The 27,676-nt window shown below is 41.1% G+C and overlaps 1 protein-coding gene across 4 annotated transcripts in view; it reads right to left on the reverse strand.

Annotated features, from left to right (window-relative positions):
• Positions 1 to 27,676, reverse strand: part of ADAMTS17 (ADAM metallopeptidase with thrombospondin type 1 motif 17) — a 207,042-nt gene that overhangs the window by 141,364 nt on the left and 38,002 nt on the right. For all 4 annotated transcript variants that reach the window (XM_080397204.1, XM_080397203.1, XM_080397205.1 and 1 more), the window contains 4 exons: positions 24,009 to 24,181; positions 12,643 to 12,726; positions 11,892 to 12,049; positions 5,618 to 5,661 (listed from right to left, as the gene is read on the reverse strand). In XM_080397204.1, coding sequence (XP_080253330.1) covers positions 5,618 to 5,661; positions 11,892 to 12,049; positions 12,643 to 12,726; positions 24,009 to 24,181 — 459 coding nt within the window. The remainder of the gene's footprint in view (positions 1 to 5,617; positions 5,662 to 11,891; positions 12,050 to 12,642; positions 12,727 to 24,008; positions 24,182 to 27,676) is intronic.

Raw genomic sequence — 27,676 nt, forward strand, 5'->3', positions numbered from 1 at the left:
TTTATGCCTTAAAGTGTGTTCAATTTTGGTCCAAAGGACAGTCCCAGCAAGGCTTTTGCTAACGCCAGGCACTGCTTCTCTAATGAATTGTTTTAAGCAGCAGGTATTTCTATTTATTCTGGCATCAAATAAAAACCCGCCCTGGAATATACAGAAACATTCAACACGAACCACTATGGAAAATGTTTTTAATGTGAGAATTCCTTTTCTTTTCCACTCACAGCAAACCAGCTAGTCTTTTCCCTTTCCTTGGGGATTAATTCTCTGTTGTGACACTGCTATGAGACTGGAACCATTATTGCATATGGAAGAAGATTTAAATGAACAGTACAGGGAGAACTGACCTGTTACTTGCTGTGGACAGAAGGCCACCTGATTGTGCAAGCAAATGGCCAAGGAAAAGGTAAAAATGTGCAATCCTTTATTCAGGTGTTTTACATGGAATAAAAAACTGCTGAAAACTACTTGGCAACACAGACCAAATGTCTTGTTTGCAAAACCTGTGCATATTTTGAAACACTTTACTGTAATAAATTCATAAGAAGAAAGCAGCGTACCTTCAAAGGGAGGGAAACTGGCTAACAGCACCATAATAAGAAGCTCTCTTAAGATAGCACTTTTCACCCATAGCTCTCTACACACTTTTGAAAGAAAGAAAGGACTAAGATATGAATGCACTGGTACAGCAGAAGGCTGTCATCTGTGCAGTCACCCAGCAGTGCAGTGGCAAAACCAAAACCCAGTTTCCCCAGCCACATATCAGTGTTTGGAAGACTCAAGAAAAAGATTACAGATTATGGAAGGATTTATAATCTTCAGGACTCTCAGTAAGTTATCTTTAAGGCCTTTAATTAAAGCCAGCCAGGAGATGGGAATGTTTTTCACAAAACATTGATTCACTTGTGGAAACAGTCTGGAAAAGTATGTTTCTCAATCATCTCCGCTCTGATATTCAGTTTTCTCCAGGCAGCTATTCCTTCAACTAAACCTGCCCATCTGCAGTATATACACTTCACTCTGCTTTCTTTTCCCCGACATCAAGCCACAGAAAAGCACATGTGACTGCAGCAGAGGTAAAGACATTTTTAACCAGGGCAATTTAAGGATATTTAAGACACATTCTCATTTTCCATTTCCCAATTCCACACTGCCCCCACTTTTATTATTAGCTGAATACAGGGAAGCTTCAGCTTGGATCTGGGGTAACATGTACACTGAGAAATCAAGGCCAAGCTTTGCCTTGAAATATGCAGGATCATTCCTAACTAACCGTAAAGCTGCTTATTTGGCACTAGCAGTGGAAATATTGAACGAAAGGGGCATTCTCAATCTGCTTATGTCACAGAAAGGTTGGATTCTGACAACGTGCAAGGCTCCAAGCTGCAGCCTGATATTAATAGCTAGACATTAAACTCTCAATTTGGCTGGCTTAGAGGCAGTTCAATTGGAACAAAGATTTTTCTGCAGGAAACGGCAGATCTGGTTAGAGTCACATCACGAGAGATGAGTCTGAAGCAGCAGCAGACTGCAAACTTTTTGACGGGTGTGTGACAAGGCTGTGTGGCACAAAGCAAACCTTCCCTGCTCAAATTACAGTTTTATCAGAGGTCCTGCACCTGGGGCAGTTGAAACACAATTGTTGCAAATGCACACAGGCATGTTGTTTTCCTTCTGTCCGCCTCCTTTTGAATTCATTCATTCTTAGGGCTAACTTACACAAAGCAAGTCAGGCAATGAGCATTAGCAATCTATTTCTTAAACAAATGTGGTTCTGTTTCTTGACACAGCCAGTGGGGTATCACCCCACAAAGACATACCTACATATTTTCACCATTTTTTAGCTTGTTTCAGCCATTATGTAACCTTCCACACTACCTTGGCAGCTGGGCCAAGAAAATTTGAACGAAGTCCCCAGAGCAACCGGTTTCAGTGAGGGGCCCCTGCCAGAATACAAATACAAACCTCCTGCTGCTGTTTTCTCTCTGTGTCTGCATGGCAGGCAAAGATTCCAGACAGGTTTTTCAATATGAATCTTTTTGAGCACAAATGATCACCTCTTATAAGCCATTTAAACTTCATAATCCCACTTCCGAACAACAGCTGGGCCTCAGTACTTCCACTAGTGAAAGTTTTACTTCCATATTTCTCACAATTTAAAGAAAATCAAGGCACTGTTACTAAAAAACCCATTACTTACAGTGCTCTGAGTCCTATTATTCCAATACGCATAATCTAATAGATTCTTTATAGTCTCTTAAACGTGACTAAGCAACATTTGATTCTGGACTGGTATTGCATCATATACTCAAGGACATCACGCTGTGTTATACGAGAACTTCTTAAGCCATGCAATCTCCTGTAGCTTTGCACTCAAAATCCTTATTTCATAGAGGTAGACAGAAGCATTCAGAATGTGACTTGCCAAATGTCACACAATGAGTCAATGCCAGAGCTGGGAATAGAAATCAGGAGTCTAGAGTCCAGATTCTCTGCCTTATATAGAGCAGTAGCCTCAGCCTCCTAGTTTAGGAGAGTGCCTGCTCAACAGAAAGATGTTTTTTCCTTTACAGGATGGCAGTGCACCACATTGCAATGGCCAGCTTCATCCATAAGCAGGTATAAAAACACATGCCTCTGCTGAGGCCATGTTCTTCATATACAATAGCAAAGCATAAGAAATGAGAGCAAGTTGCTGTTCTAAAGAACTTGGGGGAGTGCTATAACCTCAGCACCACCGTCAAGACCAAATGCGATGTCACTCTTTGGAACAGCTTCTTCCTTCTGCGAACGATCTTACTGATTTGGAGTGGGCGCTCTGGGAGCTGGAGTGAGGAACAGGAATCTGGCAACAACAGAGAGGGCCGAATCATCAACCTAATTCAAAAGCCAGCATGGTATACCAGTGGGCATCAGCCTACTTTGAATGTTGCACTCATATTAAGCCCAAGTAAATACCGTGCTACATTGCTACTTATATAACCCATGTATATATACAGGGCACGGAATGGTGGCTGTTAAAAAACCTACTTCTTTACAACTGACACTTATTTTTCCCTATTCTGACGAAGGAGGAAGGCTGGAAAATCTTTCACACAGCTAAAATTTAGTACTACCAACACCAACCATTTTCTCAAACCAGTTGTACGCCACGGCAGTACATTCCTTAATTTATTCTTCCTCTGCTGTGACACATACGCAAATGACACAACAAGGCCAAATTCCCTTCTGGTCTAACATCTGTAATATGAATGGATTACATATGGGCTAATTTTCATCACTAAAGAAAAATCACATATTTATATCAGCAATACAATATCTTTGGCAGAGAAAGGGGAATGAAGCTAATACAGTGCTATATTCATCCACTAAAGGAGAGACGATGATCACTATATAAATCACAAGTATATGATATATTCCGGGTGTCAGACACATTGTCCCTAATTATCAGATACTATCCTGTGGGCTTAGAACACACATAAGGACTCAGAAACATGAAATATCTGTTTTATGGATAGGTATCCATCAAAATCCAGTGTTTGGACTTCATATTGCACCATTGCATTACTCCTTAACAAGCTGATGACCAGAGGAATCAGTTATCTTCTTCAGGCTCTACCTCCAGCCACTAAGCATAAGAAGTATTTCTCAAGGCAGGGACAGATGAGATATCAGAGTGCAGTATAACTTGGGCAGACTTCATTCACATTGCAGCCCTACCAGAATAGTTCCTCGGTTTATGGTTTTGAAGAAAACTTTCAAAATATGCTGCCAGTATACACAACACAAAGACAAGGGCCTAAATTGTAGATGATCTGAAACGACTGCAGTAACTCACCAATATGGGTACAGGCAACAATGCTTGAAAACTGATGTTATCAAAATATTTGCTTATTTCAACAGTATTTAAGAAAAGATCATATCATATGATGGAGGATTTCATCTGTACTCAGGGATAAGGCACACTGCCTCTGAATTCAGACAATAGGAACAGTGGGGAATAGAAAATGTGTAAGCGAAGATGCTAGTGCTTTGCTGCCACATAATGAAACTGTCAGTGGAGAAGGAAGGAAAAGTAGGATTGAAGAAAGCATAGTGGCCAGACTGGTTTTGTCCCAGGAACAGCCACCTTCTAAATGTCTTGGAAAAACTATGCTGGAAAGAGTAACAAATTATTTTAGTCTTTATTGCTCTGATCTTCCACTTTCTCCAGTGCAGCCACAGCCAGCAGCAAGTCACAGTACAAGCACAAGAAAGTACTTGGGTATTGTAAGAACAGAAAAGAAGTCATTAAAATATTTCCTTAGTCATGCTGTCTATGGTAATATAATTCCCTGAATAGATATATTCAGCAATACTATCTTTAAAAATGGAAAGAGGTCTGACCTTAGTCAGCATGTGTCTTCCATCAGCTTCTCTTTTTGTTCAGTTTTGGTTTTGGATTTTTGTTTGTTTTACTTCTTTATTGTATCTTACCACAGCCATCTCCAGATGCAGATACACAGTATAAAAACCTTCATGTGTGGAAGCATGTTTTCCATTGGACACAGAATAAATGCATTGTGAGGGATTTCAACTGGAAAGAAAATTTGGATGTAGAGGCCAGTCCTTGCTCATGCTTGAAAAGAAAATGTGTGTATTTTTCAGCTGTGTACATCCTCCTTTCACCTGATCAGTCTTCACAACACAGAGAGGGAAGAGCCTGCATTCTGACATGAGACTTCTGTAGATAGCTCCTGCTGAAGGCACTTTTCCCTATGCTTTTCATCACCTGCTATTGCCGGCACAGCAACCCCTAGGTCCGCAAGCATCTCTCTGATACTGCAGTGAACACTGGGGTGTAAGATCAGCAGAAAATCAAGATCCATTCCAAGTTTACATAGAATGTAGGGTAAGGGGCCACTTGAAATTGAGGCAAGTCTAAAAAAATCATGCAATCATCATAGAGAGGATGTTGAGCTATGCCTCCAAACACTGCTGCTGCTGTGGTGATTAAAAAAAAAATAATACCAGGAGAATAGATACAGTGAAAGTTACTGCTACCTCAGTTAAATAAATAAATAAACAAAGTATTTAATGTGTGGGATGTAAGGACCCTGTGTATCCAGGGTTTGGATAAGATTAAAGGTGGTTAGGAAGTAGGAGGAGTAGGAGGTAGAAAAGAAGATTTAACTTGGCTTTCCTACAATGAGGTATTCTTCTCTGGTGTCTGAGTGCCAGTTTGATCTAGGAGCGTTACACAGATTCTTACAATGGGAAATACATTCATTACTTAGCAAATTCTTGTTTTTAGGTGAGAGAGCACTGAAAATAGCATTACACAGACCCACAAAAAGAGTTTCTTAACCTCCATTTGTCTAATTCTACATCCGATCCAAAGCACTAGAAATACTTAAGATTACTTCCTGAACTCAGAGACCACCAGTGCCTAGAAGGGGTTAATATTTAATGGCTTATTTGTAGTTCATACCCTCCTCAACTAAACCATATTTGCATTACAGAGTTATACAGAATAGTAAAAGCAACATCACAGCAAACCAGAGTATGAAAGATTGCCCAGAAAGCTCCTCTTAGCATAGAGCTGGCTATCAAAATACTCTCTCCTACTTCTTTGACTTACCCACAGTGTCACAAGGCTCGTCTTTGTGTACGCAGAAATCTGTCCTAGAAAGAAAAACAGAAGAGAAGTGAAACGTATCCTGTGCCTCGAGACTTTAGGCTGGGAAAAAGCAGTGATGAATGACTCACCTGTCATGGGTGTTGAGGTTTGGTTGTTTTTTTTTTTAAAACTGCTGTGCAGTCTACATGATGACAACACAGATAGCAGCATTGATTACTACTGCAAGATTACAAGCAATTATGTGAATCAGCTCTATATACTACGGTCCAATTTAATAGACCTAAGATTTAGCACATAAAATAGTACTGCCTCACTCTATGGTGTCAGACTTCAGCAACTGGATTAAAACTGAACCTCTTATTTTCACAAGAGACTAACAAAAAGGAGCAGACACCCTGTGATGCATCAGCACCATCAAAAGTGGTAGGAGGAGATAAATGGGGACACTGCCTGGAGACACAGAACTGATCATGTACACCCAGAAAGTCTCAGTTCTTCAGTTTTTTTTCTAGAATAGAAAAGGACAAAAAAGAAGCAGGACTAAACAGAGATAGATGTTGACAAGGAAGAAGAGAGAATTTCAGGACTTGCCAGGTTAAAAGCTAGGTGAATTTGCTTCATCTAAACTTATTACAGTCAGATTTGCCATTTTAACCTCTCTGTGTTGGATTCAAATTATAAAGAGACTTAATTTGGTCTCCGTTACTCCCCCACATCTCATTCAGCCTCCCAAAATCTCATCAAGACTGGAAAAGATACTACATATGCCACTGGCACCCACAAATCAACTAGGGATTCATGGAGCTGTACTAAACAGCAACCATCTAAGGGATGACATTTCATGCGAGAAGATTTTGTAAATGAGATTCCTCATGACAGAAAAACAAGCGTGGGAGGAAAAATAATGGTTTGAATACATTTCAGTAAGCACTTAGACCTAAACTTTTAGGAGATATCTTCACCAGACCTCTATCCAATGCAATCCACTATGAAGAGGAGCTGGAGAAAAGCATCACACGTGCTAAAACATTTCAGAACTTCCTTAACACAAGGGAAGCTGAGCAACCATAATCTCTATCATTATGGTTTTCCTCACCCTGTGGGGAGGCTAGTGAGAGAATCTTAAGAGTACATTTGGAGTGTATCATTTGAAATGCCTGAGTCCCCAGTAGGATTTTGAGTTTAAGAGTTTGGCAGGGGGAAGATTAAAAATACTTAGAGAAAGATAAACAGAAAAAGAAAATATTAGAGAAAGATTTAAAATACTTTTTTCTTGAAGAAAAATACAAAGCTAGGGTTTATAGGAAATGGGATTTAAGGCCCAGGACTGTGGCTGATGAACCCAAATCCTTCACACCAAACTCCTTTGAAAGACACAAATGAAGCTGTCAAGGGCTTGGAAGGAGAGAAACAAGAGCTATTACCAGCTCTTGTTAAACAGACATTGAAAACTAACCATGCTTCAGTGCAGAAAAAACGTAACAACCATCAAAGTGTTAAAAAATCAGACAGGAACAAAACAAAGTCGGAAGCTACGACCACACACCAGCCCCAGCTTTCATTTTTCACTGCAGCCTTACTGTGTCTCGACACCTTGGCATTCCAGCCTTTCCAAAGAAGACTAATGACAGTCTCCTGATGGAGCTGGCACAAGCGCGCTTGCTTGAGTTCCCAGAGCCAACTTGACGGAGGTTTATTTAAGGACTTATTATGTTATATAAACTGGTAAATCACACAGATGCTTTTCTTGTGACAACAGATAGCTGAACTATTAGTAGATGGCAGGAGGCCACTGTTAGAAAAGCATCTTTCTTCAGGGGCTGGCCAGCTCTGCAAACAAACCAAAGCAATTTTGCTCCTTGCACTGTTCTACACTGAAAGGTGTCTGGCACTTTCAGGCAGCTCCCTGGAGAAATTACCACCATGGCATGAAATAAATGGTCTTGTAAATGATCCAACACAACTTTCAGACTCTCCTACAGAGGTAGAACAATCCTTGTCTGTAAAGAGTGCTGTGACACTGTCTGGTCAGGGAAGGACTTGAAACAGGTCAGCAAGAACTGAACATAGCTGCCCAATTCACTGCATGTGGGTCTGCAAGCATGAAACCTCCTCAGCCCATCTTTTAAACTGTCATAAACAAAGAAATACCATCCTTCTACTCAGAGATCTTGTACCAAAATGCTAGGCTTTAAGTCATCTGTACCTACTGTAAACATTCTACCTCAAAAATCTGTGGCCAAACAGAAAAGCACATCAAAACCTTTAGTCACAAATGAGCTTGGTGGGACTCAGTCTTCTTCCTAAGGCAAACAGCCACCTCATCACAAACCCTGCACACTGAAACTTCTGCAGTCCTTTCCTGGCAATCAGAGAAGAGCCAAAGACTGAAAAGCCATTTAGAAAGATCTGTCTCAGCTGTGCATCAGTCACACCAGTGAGGTAAGATGGCCCCATCATGGCTCTGAAACTGATCTGCTTTTAAAAAGGTTTCAATCACAAGTCTCTCTCTGGTGCATTTTTGAGCTTGACTGCATCTATGTTTTGAAGTTGACATGAATGATACTATAATGATATTCCAAGGATATAAAAAAAGATATCTTCATATTCATTGCATGTGCAGAGGTCTCTTATCACAGAGACACAGTTTTGTTAGCAGAATCTTTTATAGAGCTATGTTGGAATAAAACTTACTCCAGGAGGAGCAGTTCAAATCCAAGATCTGACCTTATCACATGAAGTCTTGGATAATATATTGAAATCACACCCTGTAGCTGTGAAGTAATTTTACTCTTCAAATCTAGCCCTTGCCTGAATCAAGCAGGACATGTGTTCTCATATTCTAGGGAACTGTGAAATTCACAATCGTTATCACTTGCGGTACTGTGTAGAGTGTCTCCATTAGCAGACTTAAACAATTCTTCTAAAAAAAATGACAACAAGTCAGCTGTTTTGTTCAATAAAAATAGCCAGAAAAGAAGAGCTCAGAACTCCTCCTACAGTCACTCTTCCATCTGGCTCACACGAACTGGAAAAAAATACCTAACTGTGCTAAGCTACATTCTGCAATTCAAGTCCTTCCTGTAAGAAAGGAGGACAGTAGTTGAACTGTGCAACATGAATAAGAAGTATTCTGTTTAATGGCCACTTCCCAGCATCCTTCAAATGACATCTTCTGACCAGTTTAACCCTGCAGAGTCATAAAGCTAAAGGACAGAGGAAATTGGTACATTCAAAAACCTGCCAAAAAAAACTTTCCATATCCATACATACATTTAGTAGCACTATGCGCCCAGTTTCCTTGAGGCACATTGCATTGCTTCATTTGCCCATTTAATGGGGATGCTGAAGAAATATGGGCGGGAGGAGCCAGCTGCAAATGGAATTACTACACCAGTAAGTCAGGAAAAAAAGTCGTCTTTGCTTAACGACAGCTCTGAATTCTGTTCCTATCAGTGTTGTGTCATTCTTCGCTCTGCTAACACATCACCTGGTCTGGTAAATGACCCAAACACCTACAGCCAGGAGATGGGGAGAACATCAGTATGCCTGAAGATTTCCTCCGACATGCAAAAGACAGAAGAACAAGACGGGGAATGTGTTTCAAATGAGACATGCTTCTAAGATCACTAAGATACAGATTCTGCAGACAGAAGTTATTCTGGTCAGCTGCCCGTGAAAATATGAAGTACGTTATCCATACATGCCAGAGATCTGAATTTCTGCAAGTTCAAAACCAGAATGTGAACAACAGAAGTCTGATGACTATAGAGACCACAAAACTATACTCAGACCTTCAGGCCTACATCAGATTATTCCTACCGTCTCATTTATTTACAGAGCTGGACAATGGTACATCTGATTTCACAGATATAGTATGCCTCTTACCTGGAACTCAATCAGGTAGATAATACTAAAATCCCACAGGAGGGATATTTGCCACCTAGGTAATCTACTTTTGCATACAAATGAGTATTATGAGGAATATCAGTTAGAGGTGAAGTTTCAAAAGGCAAGTGTGCCCTGGTGTTTCAAATGAACACAGCCAGATTGGAACCAGAGGGATTTCTTCAGAGGCTGACCCCAAAGAATCTGTTTCTAGTCCTAAAACATCTGCAGCTGCTGAAAATTCAGCTTCTGCTTTTTCTGGCGCTATTACTTGTGCTGGACATGCTGTTGCTCCCATATCCTCTACCACTGGTCCATCTGTACAGTCTGGGGAGGGTCCAGGGACACACACACACACACTTCCAAAGCCAAGAGAAGAAAACCTCATTTCCCTGACGCAGGAATCAGGCTGCTGGGCCAGAAGTCTTCCAAGCAAAGCAGCATCCTCTATGCAGCAGAAGCAGGATGGGTTAAGGCTGCAAGACACAGCAAGAAGGAAGGAAAAAAGACTACAACTGCACACTGCTGGCCTATCAGACAGGAAAAATACTGCTCTTATGTACAGCAGTGTGCTCTCTGGACTGAACTTTCTCACAAAATCTGAATCTGGTTTCTAACCCAACCAAACCTGTACTTCTCCAGCTATTCCGACTGCAAAACCCTGTGAATCTATTGAACAATCCTTCCTCCAAATTCTTTCTCCAGTTCTTCTTCAGATGTCCTAGTTCAACACATTTAGCCTGACATTACACATTCAATTTTATAAGCTGTAGAGAGACTGCACAGATGAAATACTCTGCTCATTGCTTCTGCCCCATGCTTAGAGCACATCAGAAGAGATTCTGTATTCCTCACTTGTCATGCAGGACAACTGGATGCCCAGATGAGTTTAACAAAAATGTTAGTTATTTATTTAGGCCCTCATCCAATGAAGCACATGCTTAACTATAACCAGGATGTGCGGCCCGTTGACTTCAAAGGAACTATTCACCCTGTCTAAAATGTTAAGTATCTGCTCAAGTGCTTGGTTGGACTACACTGAATACAGAGGAGAGAGAAGGATTTAGGAGAACTGCACGCATGTCTGTGAAGGTGCATTCTTAGGAACTTTGTTGGCCCCACGCCCTGCTCACCAGCTATTTTACTGAACACTCACCAAAATCCCATGGATAGTTTGCAATGTGACTATTAATAGATTATTAGAATCAGAATGGCAGCTTATGCAAAAACATGTATTTCTACTTACATTGCTGGCAGAGAAAAAAGGGTGAAAGAGGTGAGTAATACTGAACAGCAGTACAGACATTTCCTCCCTCAAACTGGGGAAGAAGTGGGTAGGAAGCAGTGTTTTTCTAGCACATACAGCATCTATCTTGCACTATATTTTTGTGCTCACTTTAATTAATCAGAGATCATTTCTATAACAATATATTCTTCAGTTACATCTTAAAGTATGCAAACAACTTAAAAGACCATAGATTTGCTACTCAAAATTTATGGTAACTGAATTTAATTTATGGTAACGGAACGTGGGACTGGCATTGTATTGTTGAGCTCAGGTAGTGAAGTTAGAGGATAAAAGAATATAGGTTACTAGGGACAACACCCTTTTTGCTTACTTTATTTGGGCCATACCCTGATGTGATTGATACACCAATAGGTACAGAGCTGCAGGCTGCAAGGAATTTTCCTTAGGTATTCATACACAGATTGTTTCACGCCTGAAATAAATGCAGCAGTTTTCAAACATACAAACAACTTCACAATTACACCCCTCATCTATCTCAGTTGTGATAGAGAAAGAGTGTTGAAGTTGTTATTTCCTAGGGGAAAGAGAGAGAGAATTAATTCAGTTTATGGTATTCATCTCTCACTTTATTTAGGAGGCAACTTCCTTATCACCTCCATACTACTAACACACTCCAGGCTCCTCTCGGACTGTTCAGTTGACTCATACCTAATTACGCACAGAGCACTTGTTCTCAGCTGTGTTCTCAATTCCACAGCTTCTTTCTTCCAGGAAGAAGGGCTTATGATCCAAAATCTCATCTCTTTTTTCCACTTATACCAGCTGGTGTGAGAAAATATCACCTGTGCTATGGCCATGTCTTGACTGTATCCCAACTACAATGTGCTATAGTGACCACGACTACAACAATGCTCTGGTTCAAGAGGAGAGATGTTTTTGCACAACCTTGTTAAGTATACAGAAACAAGACAAATCACTTGCATCTGAGGCATGTGAATCATCTGAACAGCATGTAGGTAGCAAATGTATCATCATCATCATCACTTTTTCTTAGATTACTGCCAGACCAGAAAACCCCATCATTGTCTATGGGCCATTATTGGTTGAAGTAAACTGATAAACCAGACCTTACTATACCTGGTTACAAAAACAGCAGCATCCACAGGTGGGGTGTCATCCCTTGCGCCAGGAACCTGGTTGTTACCAAGGTATTTTGCCCCACCATACTCTTCATTTTGCCATTGACAAAAGCTCTCCAGAGACCTCTCCCCATGATGCCCAATAGACAACTTCGCCTTTTTTTGGGAAAAAAAAAAATAGATATAAAAGAAGAAAAATCAGTCCCAGCCTTTAAACAAAGCATTAGACCTCTGATGAAAATCAGAGGCTCAAAGATACAGATGTGATAAAACAAAAAGTGTGAAACCAGCTTCATCTGAGCAGGTGAACTAGGGACTCTGAATTCCACACTGATTTCTGCCATTTGATCTACAGAACAAACTTCATCAGCTGGCAGCAGTCACAAGCTTCTGAAACAGCACTACATTCTAAAAGTCTCATAAGTCTGGAAGTTACATATTTGATACCAGAGACATGTAATTTTTAATCTTTGTAACTGTTAACTCCTGAGACTGGCTCACAACTATGAGCAGACAAAGATTTACTAGGAAGGATAAAAGTACTGTAGCTCCTTTCAGTCCCACAGCCCTCTGTACTTCCCATCTTTAATACTGCCTGGTGAAGTGTGGCAGGTACTACTTAAAATCTGGGATCATATGGCCAGACATACCCCATTTCCCCATCCTACTATAGCACAGGGATCCTGCTCTGCCTGTGAGACTACCACAGTAGAATTATAGCAGCAGTGTAAAAATGAGTTAGAACTCACAGGACGGTTGCGAAGCAGGACTAGTTTGGTCACTCGTATGCTGACTTTAATTCCAAGACTTTGATGTTGGAACATGTTGTACACCTGTCAAAATGCAAAGAAAACATCCACAATATATCAGTAAAAATATCAAGACCTAGTAACAGTTGAAGGAGATAACTGTGATTAGACATTTGTCCTTCAAAAAACTAACCCAAACCAAACCCAAATGGGTTGTGCCACTACACTCAATAAAATAAAGCATTTTTAAGAGCTACTCTCTAGAGCTACCACTCTAACAGTTCCACATACTACAGTGTAGCTAAACACTTGCAAAACCAGTGTAGATTTGCCTCTACCCTACTGCACTGGGCTTCATCATCTGACCAATTTGTCACAGATGAATCTGAGCAGAATTCAGTATTCAGAGACAAAACACTTAAAAAAAAAAAAACCAAAACAAACAAAAAATACACAAACTAGTTACAGAAAGAAAAATACCTTTAACTGGAATAAACAAGAGAAATAACAAAGGAGCAACAAAGGGAAAGAAAGAAATATTCCAAAGGAACTCTAAACATAAACCAAAGTCTCAAGAACATGGACATACGTTATGAAGGATCCAACTAATATGGATCTTCAGCTTTTAAATATCAGAGATATCTGAATGCAAGATGAAATAATGGTGTGTTTTAGACTTCAGGAAATAGAATGGAAAAGCAATTTCCCTCTGTTATTTTCATATCTTATATAAGAGAATAGTAATAAGGGAGCACATAATGACACAAGCCTCAGGAAATACAAAAATAGCACCGGAAACTACCTTACTACTTTCTCCAGATTTTGCATTCCAGCTCAGATACTTCACCTCACTTTTATAGGTTAGAACATAAGATCTTAATTGATGCCACAATTTTATTCCACCCATTTCTCAGTGTACAAACACTTTAACTAGATTACAGCAAAAAAAATTGAGGGAGGGGTTTATTTTAAAAAGATGTAAAACATTGAATAACCACCTTTGGATGAATATTGTCTTCCCTACTCAGTCAAAAAAATAGAATCAAGACCACTGAAGAGACACTCTTGACTAACGGGAGGCAGGATTTGGCCCCAGGTAAGCTATATTCCTTACTCACAGCTCGTTTGGCTAGAAATATCACACAGGCTCAGCTAACTTCTTACAGCAAACCCAAGACATGAACACATTTTGATTATTATGTTTTCAATACTTGGTATTTTTCCTATTTGTGCAAATACTCAGGAATGTGCTCAGTGTAAGAGTGTTCTTAAGCTCTTTAGTGTTTGGGGTTGTATTTAAGCACACACGTAAATGTTTCCTATAATTTAGGCACAGACTGCAAGACAGACGCTACTCAGTATTTGACCCACTGAACTTCAGTATGAGCACAATAAGCCATTTATCTTCCCTGCGGCTGGTATACAAATGCATACAAGTGCTGGTACTATTTGCTTAGCTCGGGGGTATGTTGTTAGAGTAGCTAAGGCCTCTTACTACAGTCCTGAAAGGATAAACTTGACATTTGCAGAGAAGGGCTCTGACAGTTGACCTATGTGAAAATGGAGACTGGACTGAGAGGGTCAATGGGGCATCATGCTGATCAAGTCAATATCTTATGTACCACTACAGAGGCTAACAAACATTTGTCTGTGATGGATGCCTTTGATTTGCCTATCTCACTGCTAGCTCTGACCATCCCATGAAGTTTCTACACATAAAATGAGAGTACAGCAAACAGGTTCTTATCATTAAGCCTAATGGATGATGGTGCTTGCCTTTCTGTCACAGCTGATGAGCTGTCTGCCTCCAGACCCAGCACAGAGAGATCCAGACACCACTGACTTCAAAAGGCAGCATTCACTGGCAAAACTTGCATGGCAAGAATGAGCTGCTGGGGAATTTAGCATGTCATTTTGAAGGCTGTTAGCCTTTCTTCCTTTTCTTTTATGCTCTCTTGTCTTAAGGATAACTGACTACATTTGAATTTGCATTCATCAGTGATCTCAGAAGAGTTCAACCTAGCTAGCAGCAGCAGCAAATGGATACTAAACCAGAAAGACAATAGGCATGAAAGAGGCTTTACTTTGCTTGTTTATTCAAGCTTTGTTTGCTTATTTTCTTAAATGGAGCCCAAAGAAGCCCCAGACTGATGGTAGTTTTTGTTGCCTAGTAGGAACAATAACCTTTCCCTCTGCTAAATAAGCCTGACTGGTACAAGTGGCTGTTCTACTTCAGCACAACTAAAGCATCGAATACAACCCACCTAGAGAAGAGACAGGCCTCTTCTCATCAAAGATCTGCTCCAGCTAGCTGTGCTTGCATCCCCCACTCCGACTGCCTCAGAGGCTGAATGACACTTTTCAGTCCATGAGATGTGACCGGATTAAAAGGGAGATGCTTGCTTCAACGCAGTCCGACTGGTTCCTTTGCACTGCAATCAGTACTTTAATGTGTGTACAGGTAAAACATACTGTAACCTGCCTGACACCACAGTGCTGTCCTACCAGACTCTGATAATGACAGGTTACTGATTATTGCTGCTATGGCACAAATCCAGGTGTATTAGCAAGAAGTGTTTCTCTTGATGTTTTAGGATAGACACCATGCTGAATTTTGAAAATGTGGTGCAAGAAAAAACAGCAGTGCATATTCTGGTTATGCTTATGAGTTGTTTTAACTACAAGAGTGGATCTCTAAGTAGACAATTTGTTAATGGCAAAAGGCAAGAAAGTATGATAGCTAACAATACCCACATGTTTGGGTAATTTCCTAAAGAAGTTCAAATATTTTTCTCAGAGATGGATAGACAGTTGCCAGAGGAACAGTAAGTTTTTTTGTTTGTTTCATATAACTCTGCACTGTTTCTCAGGATTTAAAGTGTGATCATAAGTTCAGCTGAAGAAGACATTAGCACTGTGATTTAAGATGGCCCAGCACTGGAACTGCAGGACACTGTCAAAATATCACAGGCACCATTTCTAATCTTCCTTCACGAATCATGCTGAAGAGTGGAGACACATGTTCAGCTTCATCTGCCTTCACTGATTTTTCTGTTTCTTTTCCTGTTAGCAAAAAGCCCTCTGTAAAGTTTTATACAGAAACATCTACATAGATTTAGCTGGGAACTGTTCACAACCCACCCACAAATAAACTTGTCTTTCAAAATAAGCTAACATCTGCAGGCAATTTAGCAAGAAAACAGACCTACAAGTGTGCCTGCAAATTGGTCCGCACAAGCAAATATCACCACCCAAACAGTTCTTATTCATTAACTGACTGAGTACAGGATGTATACTCTCATCGCTATACTGAGAAGACCTTCTCAGTTAAAAGAGTGCAAGACAGTTCTGCACAAGTGATTTGCCCTTGCATTTAGCCCAGGCATAGGACTGTGAAATGGAGACACAGAGTCTGAGCTTGAGAGGCAACCAGCCACATGGCACTGGAGCTCCTCTGACTAGATGCCTGGCAGACCCCACCCAGCTGCTCTCTCACAACCCTTCCTCAACAGGACAGGGGGACAAAAGAAGGGGAAAAAGCTCGTGGGACAAGATAAAAGAAAAGAGGGAGATCACTTACCAAGTACCATCACGGGCAAAACACGCTTGACTTAGGGAAAATCTGAGGAAAATCTGATTTATTGCCAATTAAAATAATATGCATAGAGAGAAACAATGACAAATTAAAACGCCTTCCCTTCACCTCATTCCACCACTTTTTCCTAGGCTCAACTTCAGTCCTCTACTCCTGACTCCTCTAGCTCCTTCCCCCTTAGCCTGAGCCATGCAGGGTGATGGGGAATGGGGGCTGTGGTGAGTCCGTAACAGCTCCTCTCTGCTGCTCCTTCCTCCTCACACTTTCCCCCTGCTGCAGCACTGGTCCTCTCCATGGGCCACAGCTCCTGTCAGGGAGAACCTGCTCCAGTGCAGGCTCCTCTCCACAGGCCGCGATGTTCTTCAGGGAACAGCCACCTGCCCCACCACGGTCTCTCCACGAGCATCTCTTCCTGCTCTGACCTGGGTGCTCACATTGATTTTTCCTCCCACAATTTTCCTCACTGCCTGTGCAGCCTTTTGCCCTTTCTTGAATATGGTTTTCAGAGGCGCCAACAGCCTTCCTGACAGGCTGCGCTGTGTGCTGTGGTGGCGCCACCACAGAACCGGCTGGAACCGGCTGTGTCCGACACAGGGCAGCTGCGCAGGTCTCCTCAGAGAGGCCCCCGCAGCCCCCCACTGCCACTACGCTCTCCTGTTAAATGAAACCCCAAACTGCCTCAAATCACAGTCTTTAAAGCTAGAAGGAACCCCAGTGAGAAGACAACCAGACCTTAAATGACTTGATGGAAAAATGTGAGACCGAGTTACAGGTTATCCACAGCCATTTTGGCAGCACACAGCCAGTGTTAAACCAGCCTGTGCATGGCAGGCTGTGCCCAAAGGAAGCATTATCACGGAATCCAGGTATCTTTATAATAAAAGAATTCAAATCCACAGGTCTTTCCTGCTAGGAATCTGATTCCATTAGAGCAGCAACCACTTCTGCCCTTCTCACCCAGCCTACAAGCAAACCACCACCCTTAGGCTTGGCGTGTCAAAGCTGTCAGATACCATGTCTGACTGGCTATCGCTGCCACATGAGCTAACAGTGCTGCACGACGTGCCCGAAATAAATGGTACTGGGAAGGAGGAACGAGACTTCCTAGCGCAGATGTTCTCAGGATTTCCCGCAGCACGGACAGCATGTGTTAATAGAAAGACTGACTCATAGACACCTCCTCTCCCACTCGCAATACCATGGGCCACCCTCCCTCAAGTCTGCAATCACATCACACCCTTGAGGGTGCTCTGACCACTTCCAACAGGGGAAAAGCAAAAATCTTTGGGGTATTTCAGAACCTTTTTAATAAAATAAGGCAGCTGGACACAAGCATCAGCTGCATGAAACCCGCTAACACACTGTTGTGGAACAAAATGCAAAGGTTACTGTTTTAGGACATCTGCAGCATCAGAAAGCAGCTTAGCTGGAAGAGCAATGGAGGTTCTTGGTCTCTAGGCTGAATGGGAGGAAAAAGTCTGAAGGGATGTGAAAAGTTATCAAAAGTTGTCAATGTGGCTGACGGTCATTATAATTGGTTGCCCTTTTGCAGGTCAACTACACTGTATTGACTTCCATTCTGTGAGAAGTCATCAAAAGTAGAGAGTGTGAGCTCTGGAAGGAGAAATAGGTATGGTAAAGTCATACACAACAGACAGAAAAATGAAAGGGGAAGCACAGAGGAACAAGAAAAAGAATAAAGCCTATCTCTGACATCTCCCTCCTTCACCTGCATTTCCCTGACAGAGCTTTACTGCACGCACAGAATGCCCTAGAGAAAACAGAAAAGCTTGGAGCCTGAACCATCCTTCTCCTCCTCCTCCTCTGTTTGCATTCCTCCTGCCTTTCTTTCTCCTTATAGCTTTGACATGGAAGGGACAGAATAAATGCAGCTTTGGCATGAGCTGTCCAGGCCTGCCCCAGCACGCAGAAAACACAACCTAGACATGGAATCAGGCTAAGAGAGGAACTAAACTACATCAGTTTAATTTTTTTCAATTCTCAAGAGTTTCCTCTGCAGGTGGACAGTGGGAGGGAGACGTGTGCATTTCAGATGTTTTGGAGTTCAGAACAGCAACCCTGAGGGTAAATTGACTTTTTTCTTTCCTAACACTGCACTCAAGCAAGAGCTTCCCCATTGGCTTGGCTGCTGGATGACATTTGGGCAGCAGAAGCATTAGTCAGGTTACTGAGGTTGTCTTTCACTTGTTTTGAAAAGTGCTATAGGATTTCTAACACCTATCTAAAGCCAAGCTTTCAAATTTCCCCATTAAACATTATGAAAAAGAACATATTCATGGCTTTTTACAAGATACAGTTGACATAACTCTTTCTTCTGGGGCTGCTAGAACAAAAAAAGAAATCTGTAGACGGTGATCAAATACTTATATCCTTTTCCCTTACATCCCTGTTCCCACCATGAAAATTCGAATTAGGGTAAGGGAGCCGATTATCAGTGGCAGCTCCGGAGCCTTTCTGTGCCAGCCCCCAAGAGCACAGAGACATAAATCCATCAATGCATGCATGATAAAATGATTTAATCTACTACTTTAACATCTAAAAAACTCTCAAAGGGGAAATCCAAAATGCAAAACAATCTGCAGGGTGTAAAGTAAGGCTTCAGAGAGTAAACCAGTAATTTTCCTAAAGAACAACATAAAAATTTTCCCTCTTGATGACATCCAAAAGATCACTAACATCAAGTTACTGCTTGCTCCTGCAAAGAGCTTCTGCACTAATCGCGTGGCTTAGCAACAGCTGCAGAAGAACTAACACATAGTACAGTAACTTACCCCTGCATGCATTCTCTCATAAAAAGGCAACATCAAAATCAAGCCACAATACCAAGACTCCCAAAACCGCACATAGGGGAGGAAAAAAACCCAACTCTTTTTTAAGGTTTTCAAACCCACAGAAAGCAGCTTTTAAATTCCTCTGTTGTGGTCTTTGAAATCAGTTATCTCTGTCCTAAATGCTCAGAGCGTCAGTCTGAGTGGGACTTGGTTTGCAAATAAACTCTGCACAACTGCAAGGAGCCAACATTCACAACACGCTGTTTAGGTACTAACTGAAACCAATCACTCCTCATCATTAAAAACACTATGTACATGGACAGAACTTCCCAAAGGGTCTCACACCTCATTTATCATATGCTTCAGAATCATTTGAATCCATTTTCTCCAGGAAGCTGAAAGCATAAGTCATGAAGACAAGCTACAGTAGAGGCCAGTACAGTTTGCCTGTCTAAAAGGACAGAGAATCTCCTTTTTGTCTTACTGGCCATTTCTCTTGACGAAAACAAAACACAAGAGGAAACAAAAGTATAAAACTCCTTCAAGAACGCAGTGTATGCCTTATGCTTCAGAACCTGCTCCTGAACCAAGCCCAAAATGACAGCTCTTGTAAGCAGATACACAGAAACACAGGGGAGAGGAAAAGAGAAAGCCAGTGCTTTGATCTTCTAGCTGCTGGCTGAGAAACCTGAAGTTCAGTTTAGATGAAGCCATGAAGTGTCGCAAGAGCAACACAGGACTTCATAAGAAACAGAACATTCATCCAAACAGCCTCCACATGGGTGAAACGCAATGAGAAATTATAGTTGCCAGATGCAGACTAAGAATGAGTGAGCAAAATAAGCATGTTTTCCCACAAAGGCACTTTGTTTTGGAATTTAGAGGAAGTTCTAAAGACTGGCAGCTACCGAAGAAGGGCATGGATGCAAGATGCACTCAAGCCAAAAGATGCAAAGAAGAGACAAGAACTGAAATGCAAATGCTGCAACACCCTATAAAAGCTCAGTAAGAAGGGAGTTTAACTTAGAAAAAGAAATCAGCACCTATATTTAAGTAGCTGGGTTTGCATTTCTATAATTCCGCTGGTATCTCTCCCTGTCCATGTCCTTACATCCAGCATGCCTACAAACTCACTGCCTCACTAAGGCTGCAGAAGTACATGGTGACAACTTCTTTATCGGCTTATTTTTTTAACATTATCACAAAACCATCAGGAATATCATACTGAATCAAGTCCCTTGTCAGAAAACAAGAAAAGATTTTATTTTAGAGGTGGTGACTTAAAATTAAGTCAACTCAAAGCCCTGGAGCCATGCTTGTTCCTACTCATACATTACAGAGTACCTTAGAGGGAAATTATTTCATGATCTTGGAAAAATCTGTCTTACAACTTCAAATATTACTTTAGTAAACAGAAGAGTTTGCACCTCTATATGACATTCAGAAAAAACAAGTACTTTTAATGTGAATCTATTCTCTGATCAGGATGGTCAGAACTACAGAATACCATTAAGAACACAGCATTTGCTATATGAAGAACTACCTATTATTCCTGAGTTTCAAAAGGGGTTTGCCGTGTTTCTTAGCTGTTATTCTAGAGCAGGGTGGTGGGTTTTTTTCCCCCCAAAGATTCTCATTTACCAAAGGAGCAATAAAACAGTATTTTGTAATGCTGACTTTTTTCCCTTCAAAAATTCTTGTAACATAAATAGATACTAAATACTTTAAGGCAGATCACTTTATTTAAAATGTCTATAAATATAAAATGCATTAATAAGACCTCTTAATGCTTGTTTTGTGGTTTGACAGTAAACGTAATGGCTTACAGAGAGGAGTTAAGTTAATATACCCCTGACTAGTAATATTCTATTTGCTTAAATGCAAGCATCCAAGCCAAAATTAACATTCTGGTTTCTTTTAAAGGCAGCCTGCCATGCTGCAGTATAGCTGAATAAGCATTGGCTAATATCACAGGGCAGATCCTGTCCCCCAATTAACAGTCACAGAAGGCTGACAGAAGTTGTATCGAGGCAGGCAGGAAAGAAAGACTCCAAGCAGCCAGGAGGCCTTCATTTGCATGGCTACATAGAGCACAACATATCCTGCACCAGAGAAGGATGTAAAGGACTTAGGGCTGTGCTATTCCTCCATGTGCTATTCACACCATGGTTTTACAGATGAGAAACTACCATGCAAAGATTCACCGTGGCTGGTTCAGGCACTACCAAAGAGTGGCTGAGTGAAGAGTTCAGCTAAGGCCTACCTAAACCCCATGACCATCATATCTCTCTTCCTGAAATACTTTTTCTGAATCATTCTTCAGCCTCTTTTGCTGGGATGAAAATCAGCTTTCATTACGGCAAATGGAATGTTAAAATATCCTTTAATTTCCTTGAATCTCACCTGTTTTATAGCCTCAGAATAAAAGATTTATGAAATGATGCCATCTATATGTTTGCCTATTATTATTCCTTGGTATCTTCTGATCTTGCCAGCCACTGACAACCAGTTTCCTCAGGAAGGTAGAGGCCTGAAAGATATTATGTTCCTGCAAGTGTGGAAATGTAGGTGGCCAGACAAAGGAGAGAGACTCTGTCAGTGCTCCTCTGAAGGTTGAAAAGCTGAAACATAAATTCAAATCCTATCAGACATCAGAAAAACCACATGGGTGAGCCCCTAGGAGCAATGACTTAACAGTGGGAAACATTTCAGCTGGACTTTGCACCTTAGGAGATGTCAGATAAATGTGTTCCTCAGCCAAAGTCCTCTTTCCATGTGCACTCTCTAGTGTCTAATAAAGGGGTGAGCTCACACTACAGCATCAGAACCTAGCTTAAAAGTCCATCAGCCAAATCCATTGGAAACTAAGCTTCAATATTTGTTCAGTAAATGGGTTTAGAGAACCCAACCCATCTATCGGCACCTCTCCACACACATATATTCACACCTGGCAAGATATTGCTGGCACGATATTGCTGAGATATCCTTGCAGTACTCCTCAGCCTGGACAAAGCACAGTATTCATAGCCATCATTTGTTTAGGATTTGGTCTATCAGCGTACTCAATCCTAATAATCTTCACAGGCTGATAAAGCTACACAACACAGAGAAGCACTAATGACTACACTGAAATAATTAACCTTTTGCCATGAGGATCATCAAGACACATGTTTTAAAAGCTCTCACAGCCATAATGCCCTGTCCCAGCCCTAGCAGAACTATGGGGTACAATGGCACAATTTTTATTATCTCACTGATAAGTCAGTGCGGAACAGATTTTAGGAGGACCCCTGGGCTGCCACTGCAAGCAAAAAGCATCCATCACCCCTCTCAAGGTCCAAAGTATCTGACATAAGGAAGAAACTCGGCCTTGACACATACATTACACCTGAATATGCATTTCTGTTAATTCAAAAAGTGACTTGAGAAGCAAATTTGTTCAGAGCTCAATTTATGTTCTGACTGCTCACTGCAAAACTGGTACATGAATTTAAAGTTGGATCATGGCTATGAGAAGAATAAGGCTCTTGTGCCCCCAGTAAACACATCCTTAAATGCAAGAAAGCCAGTAAGTAGACCCTGAAGTGATGGTGACATAAATGGATTTTGTTGCAAGAAGACATTTCCTACAAACCAATCCAAATAAATGTAGAGACACAATGAAGCCCTATTAAGTGACTACTGTCACAGCATGCTAGAAGGCAAAATAAAAGGTAGAGGAAGGGACATAGAAAAGACTAATCAAACAGACTCCCTGCTTAATCAGCAAAGCATTGCACTACAGTAGAGCTCCCTCATACCAGTGCTTGATAAAGGAATACCAGGCCTTTTAAAAAGCTGTTGCCCCATAGCTGGATTACACATTGAGAATCCATCTCTTGGCTCTTCACTGGGAAGCATGACCAGTTAATTACTGTTAAGAACTGTTATTTTTTTCCAAGCCAATTTGCTGCTCATGAACAACAGAGCAGTAGTCAGGAAAACAAACTGTTCCTGGATGTTATAGTAGTACGGGCAGAGGAACACAATCTTCCTCTAAGGCTTCCTTGTGTTTCTGGAAGGAATCGTGCTATCTCTGAGCAGAGTTTTCAGTGTCCGCATCCAATTCAGCCATTATCTCTTAATTGTCACTGCCAACAAGTGAGCAAGCATTCATTGTGAGAGGCTTTGTGTTCCCTTATCAACTGAGACAGAAGGCTTAAATACTAGGACAGCTAACAAATTAACACCCACACTTCATATGATCTTGCAATTTCAAAAGGCTCTCCTCACTCCTGGCAGATTCTCTGCAGAACTCTAGAATGCTTCTAAAGCCCAATTCCGTCAACTATTCAGAGGTATGATCAGCGCCACTTCATGTAGCACAAGAGGTCCCGGGGTAAAGAGAAGGGGATTAGCAGGCAGTTTGATGGTATTTGCCATGTTTTCTATAGCAAGGGAGGAAGCCGTGTTCATTATGTAAAAACCAGAGATAAAAGGTGTTTCTAACTGACTTAAAGCCAGGTTTTCTGCTGGAAATCAATATGACTGCTGTCTTCAATAACACTTTGACTGCCCACTATGACAATGACCCACAGAGAAAAACAGGTGTGCCATGGAAATCTTTAGAAACCCAAGAAAAATCATGTCAGAGAAGACCATCTATCCACTCTGGGATACTCTTTTCCAAGATAAACCATAGCAGTACAAAAATGTGGTAGAAAACACCACTCCTGAACAATTATGGAATATTTCTTAACTGAAAACTTGTCGTTTCAATTTCAATTTTTTTTTATTTATTGTGATTTTCTTAGGCAAATACAGGGAATTGCACAGATGGAGGAGAAGAGGCACGTAACACAAGAAAACCAAAACCTTTCCTCATACCTCAAGGTCAAAACAGTTACCCATTTCTGCTGTCAAGGAAGTCAGCTTTAACCTACCCTGGATATGATCTGTTTACTCCTGCTTCTTCTTTTGAGAGTAAAGTGCCTACTTACCATGTTCATAACTGTGAGGATGAACCTTTGGGCAGCCTCTGCACCGTGGTATTGGACCATATCAGCATCTGCCACCACCAGGGTTTCTACTGTGTACTCGTTGGTAAGTCGAATGGCATTTCTTCTCTCCCTCCAGTCACTGGTTGATTTCATTTTCTTTTGTCTCTTCTTTTCTAAAAATCAAAATGCTTATTAAGGCTGATAGATCATAATAAAGCATTCATACTCTTTTCAACAAACACTCTTGTGCACTTTCAAATTGCAATGACCTTTAATTAAAGTGTTCTTTGCTGATAAAAAGCAGCAACCAAGAGGGGTTCCTTCACAAGTATATCTGTACCTCAGTGCGCAGATCTGTATGAGACCACCAGATTACATGCAAATAAGAAAGAGGATGGGAAAAGAGAAGTCCAGAAAAGAAAAAGATTAACTGTAATTCAAACCAAGAAGTCACGCTTTTGCAAAAATTTCAGAAACTGGAAATCTTGCTTGTGAAAGGGGTAACATTCCACTATAATGGAACAAGTGCTAATTAAGGAAAAAATCTGTTGAAGAGAACTTTAGCATACAAGATCGTGCATTGGGATGCAGTGTACACTCTAGACTCTCCAAGTTCTCATTAGCCAGGGAAGTTGTAAGATATTCCTGGACTCAATATTTCCATCAGTTGCATTTTTGCTTGCTACCAGCACTACTAGAGCAATGTAACAGAACACAAGACAGAGTCTCAAAATTTTTAAATTAAGTCAGATTGTTTTGGAACATGCATCATTAGCCAACTGCAGAAGTCTCTGGATGAAACCCAGAAGTGCAGAAGGTCAGGCTAGATAAGACCTTCTCAAGCTTTCTTTGCTCATTTATTGCTATTGGCATGAGCACCAGCACCAGCAGCTGCAGTCACTGACCACCTATGTACAGAGCTCACATGCCTCTTTATTGTGGTACGTGTACCAAAAGCAGGGGACTCCTTAGACCAACTGATCACTCATGAAATTAAGTTACAAGAACCCATGAAAATGACCCATTCTAAGCACTAGAAAGTGAAGCTGTGGTCAGCTACCATTAACACAAAAATTAAAACACAGAACATAAAAATTAAAACCTTCTTTCCTCCAAACTAAGGAACGAATGTATTAGGAATTTGTCTTCTTCTAAACTGAAAGGTAAAACGTGTTTCACAGCTCAAAGGCAGATGTGCAAAGCAGCTGAGGCGTGAACAAGAGAGATTAAGTTCAGATCTGAAATTGAATCTACTCACTTCATTGCAGTCACAAAAAATGTATTCATGTTTTCAATTGTAAAATGAAAGAAAAGCAAATGAAGTCATTAAAGTCAAATTTATTTTGCAATAAGAAACAAACTGCCAAGACTCACTGAAATTACATCTGCTTAGTGCTTACCCTGCAATATGCTATGGATATTAACATTGGTATTAATGCTGATTTCTTCCAATGAAAAAGGGAGCAGAACACACAAGTCCTGAAACAGCATAAATGTAACATTCAATGCAAAAGTGACACAGGATAGACCATAACAGATGATCAGACAAATACCTCGTGTCACACTACACATTTTCCAGAGCAGAGAATCACTTCTTAATTTTCTGTAGATCTAACTTGAGACCCTCTCTTAGCACAGCACCATTCTGCAGCAGGCAGATCTGAGTTACTGTTCACCGAGTCTGTTCTTCCACAGCCTGTTTACCAGCTCCCTTACATAATTCAGCTTGAATTTCCCCTCTTTCCCAGCCTGGTAAATGCACTCACATCCAGATCATCAGTTTCCTTTGATTGACCCTCTTGTATTGAGGGTAATAAATTCCATCAGCTGTAAGACCCTCAAAGTCCACCTGAAATGTATTCCCTGCCTTCTGCTCATTCATACATTTTCTGTCTTGTCAATATGCACATTTACACATGTCCATCCCATACCCCTATTCTGAGTGGTCTAGCAGTCATCCAGTAGAGCTCTACACATGCTTTTCTGCCCAAGGCATCAACTGTCAACACTTGGTATGTATTTTAAATTGAGAAAACAACCATGAAACTTGATTTGAATCTTTTTTTAAAAGGGTTTGGAAATATCCCCCTGGGTCTAAAAAGATAGACAGGAGCCCATAGACAAGCAAAAAATGAAAACTTGGGGTGCTCATAAATAATGGAAGCTATGTGCCAGTAGCAAAGATGAAAACAGCCAAGTTTCAAGGCTTGTTTTCACATGGACTGCAGGACAGCTACAGAAAAGTATGCAATCATGACAAAGCTGCCACAGAAACACAGAGATCCCCTGCTCTAAGTACTTTAGAAAGGCAATAAAACAAAATGGAGTGGCTATACCACAGAGATGGAAAGATGAATGCACCTTCAATTTGCCAACTATGAAATGAAGATGACTTCACCAAATATCTGTGAAAAAGCTCCCATGTTTGTTCGTTTATTCATTTCATTCCATTCATCTACCCATCCCTCCTTCTGCATAGCCATGCATCTTTAGCTGCAGTACTTACAAGGTTATAATTTAAATACCAGAGATGAAAGCAGAGAAAAAGGAAAAGGCGGCAAATTATTCCAGCAAGAGCATTGACCTTTTGGGTCTTGCTGCTTGCAATCAGAACCTTCCCGGAAATAGCAGCACTTTCCCATCAAATTCTTATTTTGATAATTCCCTAATACATAGGAAGTTTTCAGCTGGGGTAAATCTACCTCTAAAGGAGTTGCTCTTTAGGGGGGGCTAGGCCTAGACTCAAATAAGCCCAGGCCTGGCATTGAATGAGCTGTCTAAAAAGGCTTAAGTGGAAGAAAATAAATTCAGAGTACTCTGTTTTCACTTCAAAAATCTCCTTTGTGGTGGAAAAGCCGCCACTTGTGTCAGAGGAGGAACCCACTAAGCTACACTGTAGCTTGCACTCCAGGGAGAAGAGGTCATGCCATGGTCATTTGCCATGGGATTGCCTGGCGTGCTCCCTCCTCCAGAGGCAGATGAAGGAATTGGCGGGGCTTCGCCAATTCCATTCAGCACCTCTTTGCAGAAAGCAGCTGTACAAAACTCTGAAAGGTGTGATTTCTGGAGAGCAGCAGTGTAAAGGGACTCCTGGCAAATTGCTGGGTAGTCTTGGTTCACAAAAAGCCTCTGGCCTCCGTTCCTCCATGAGTTCTACTTGAAACTGTGGATTGGCTGCTTTCCACTGGGTGGTAGGGATTAGAGGTTGTGTGTGGAAAACTACCACCCCACAGGCTTGCCTAGAAACACAGCCAAAATGACCTGACGTAGAGAATCTGGGCTCTTACTCTTATCCTCTCCCTCACATTGTCCAAGCACTTAAAACAGGTAACACGTAATGGACTCAAGGGATCCTACAAAGAGCTCAGGTGGTCACCGATGATACGCTACAGAAGGCGTAAGGCAAAGCAGCACAAGCTACTTGAACAGAAGAACGAGTGTGTGTGCCCCCTTTTTTTACTCCTTTTCTTCCCCTTTTTAAGTTTGTAGCTCCTTTACAGGATAACTTTTCTTTATCCTTTCTGTCCTTTTTTGTCCTTGCAAAGGACTAAGTTCATTGGTCTCTATTTGCATCTTTCTGCCTACCAGACACGCAAGCAATTTTCCAGCATGATCAAGCACATGGAGAAAACAACTATCATTTGCACGGATGAACCATCACAAACAGG

The sequence above is a fragment of the Falco punctatus genome (assembly GCF_963210335.1).
Source record: "Falco punctatus genome assembly, chromosome: 7".
NCBI lineage: Eukaryota > Metazoa > Chordata > Aves > Falconiformes > Falconidae > Falco > Falco punctatus.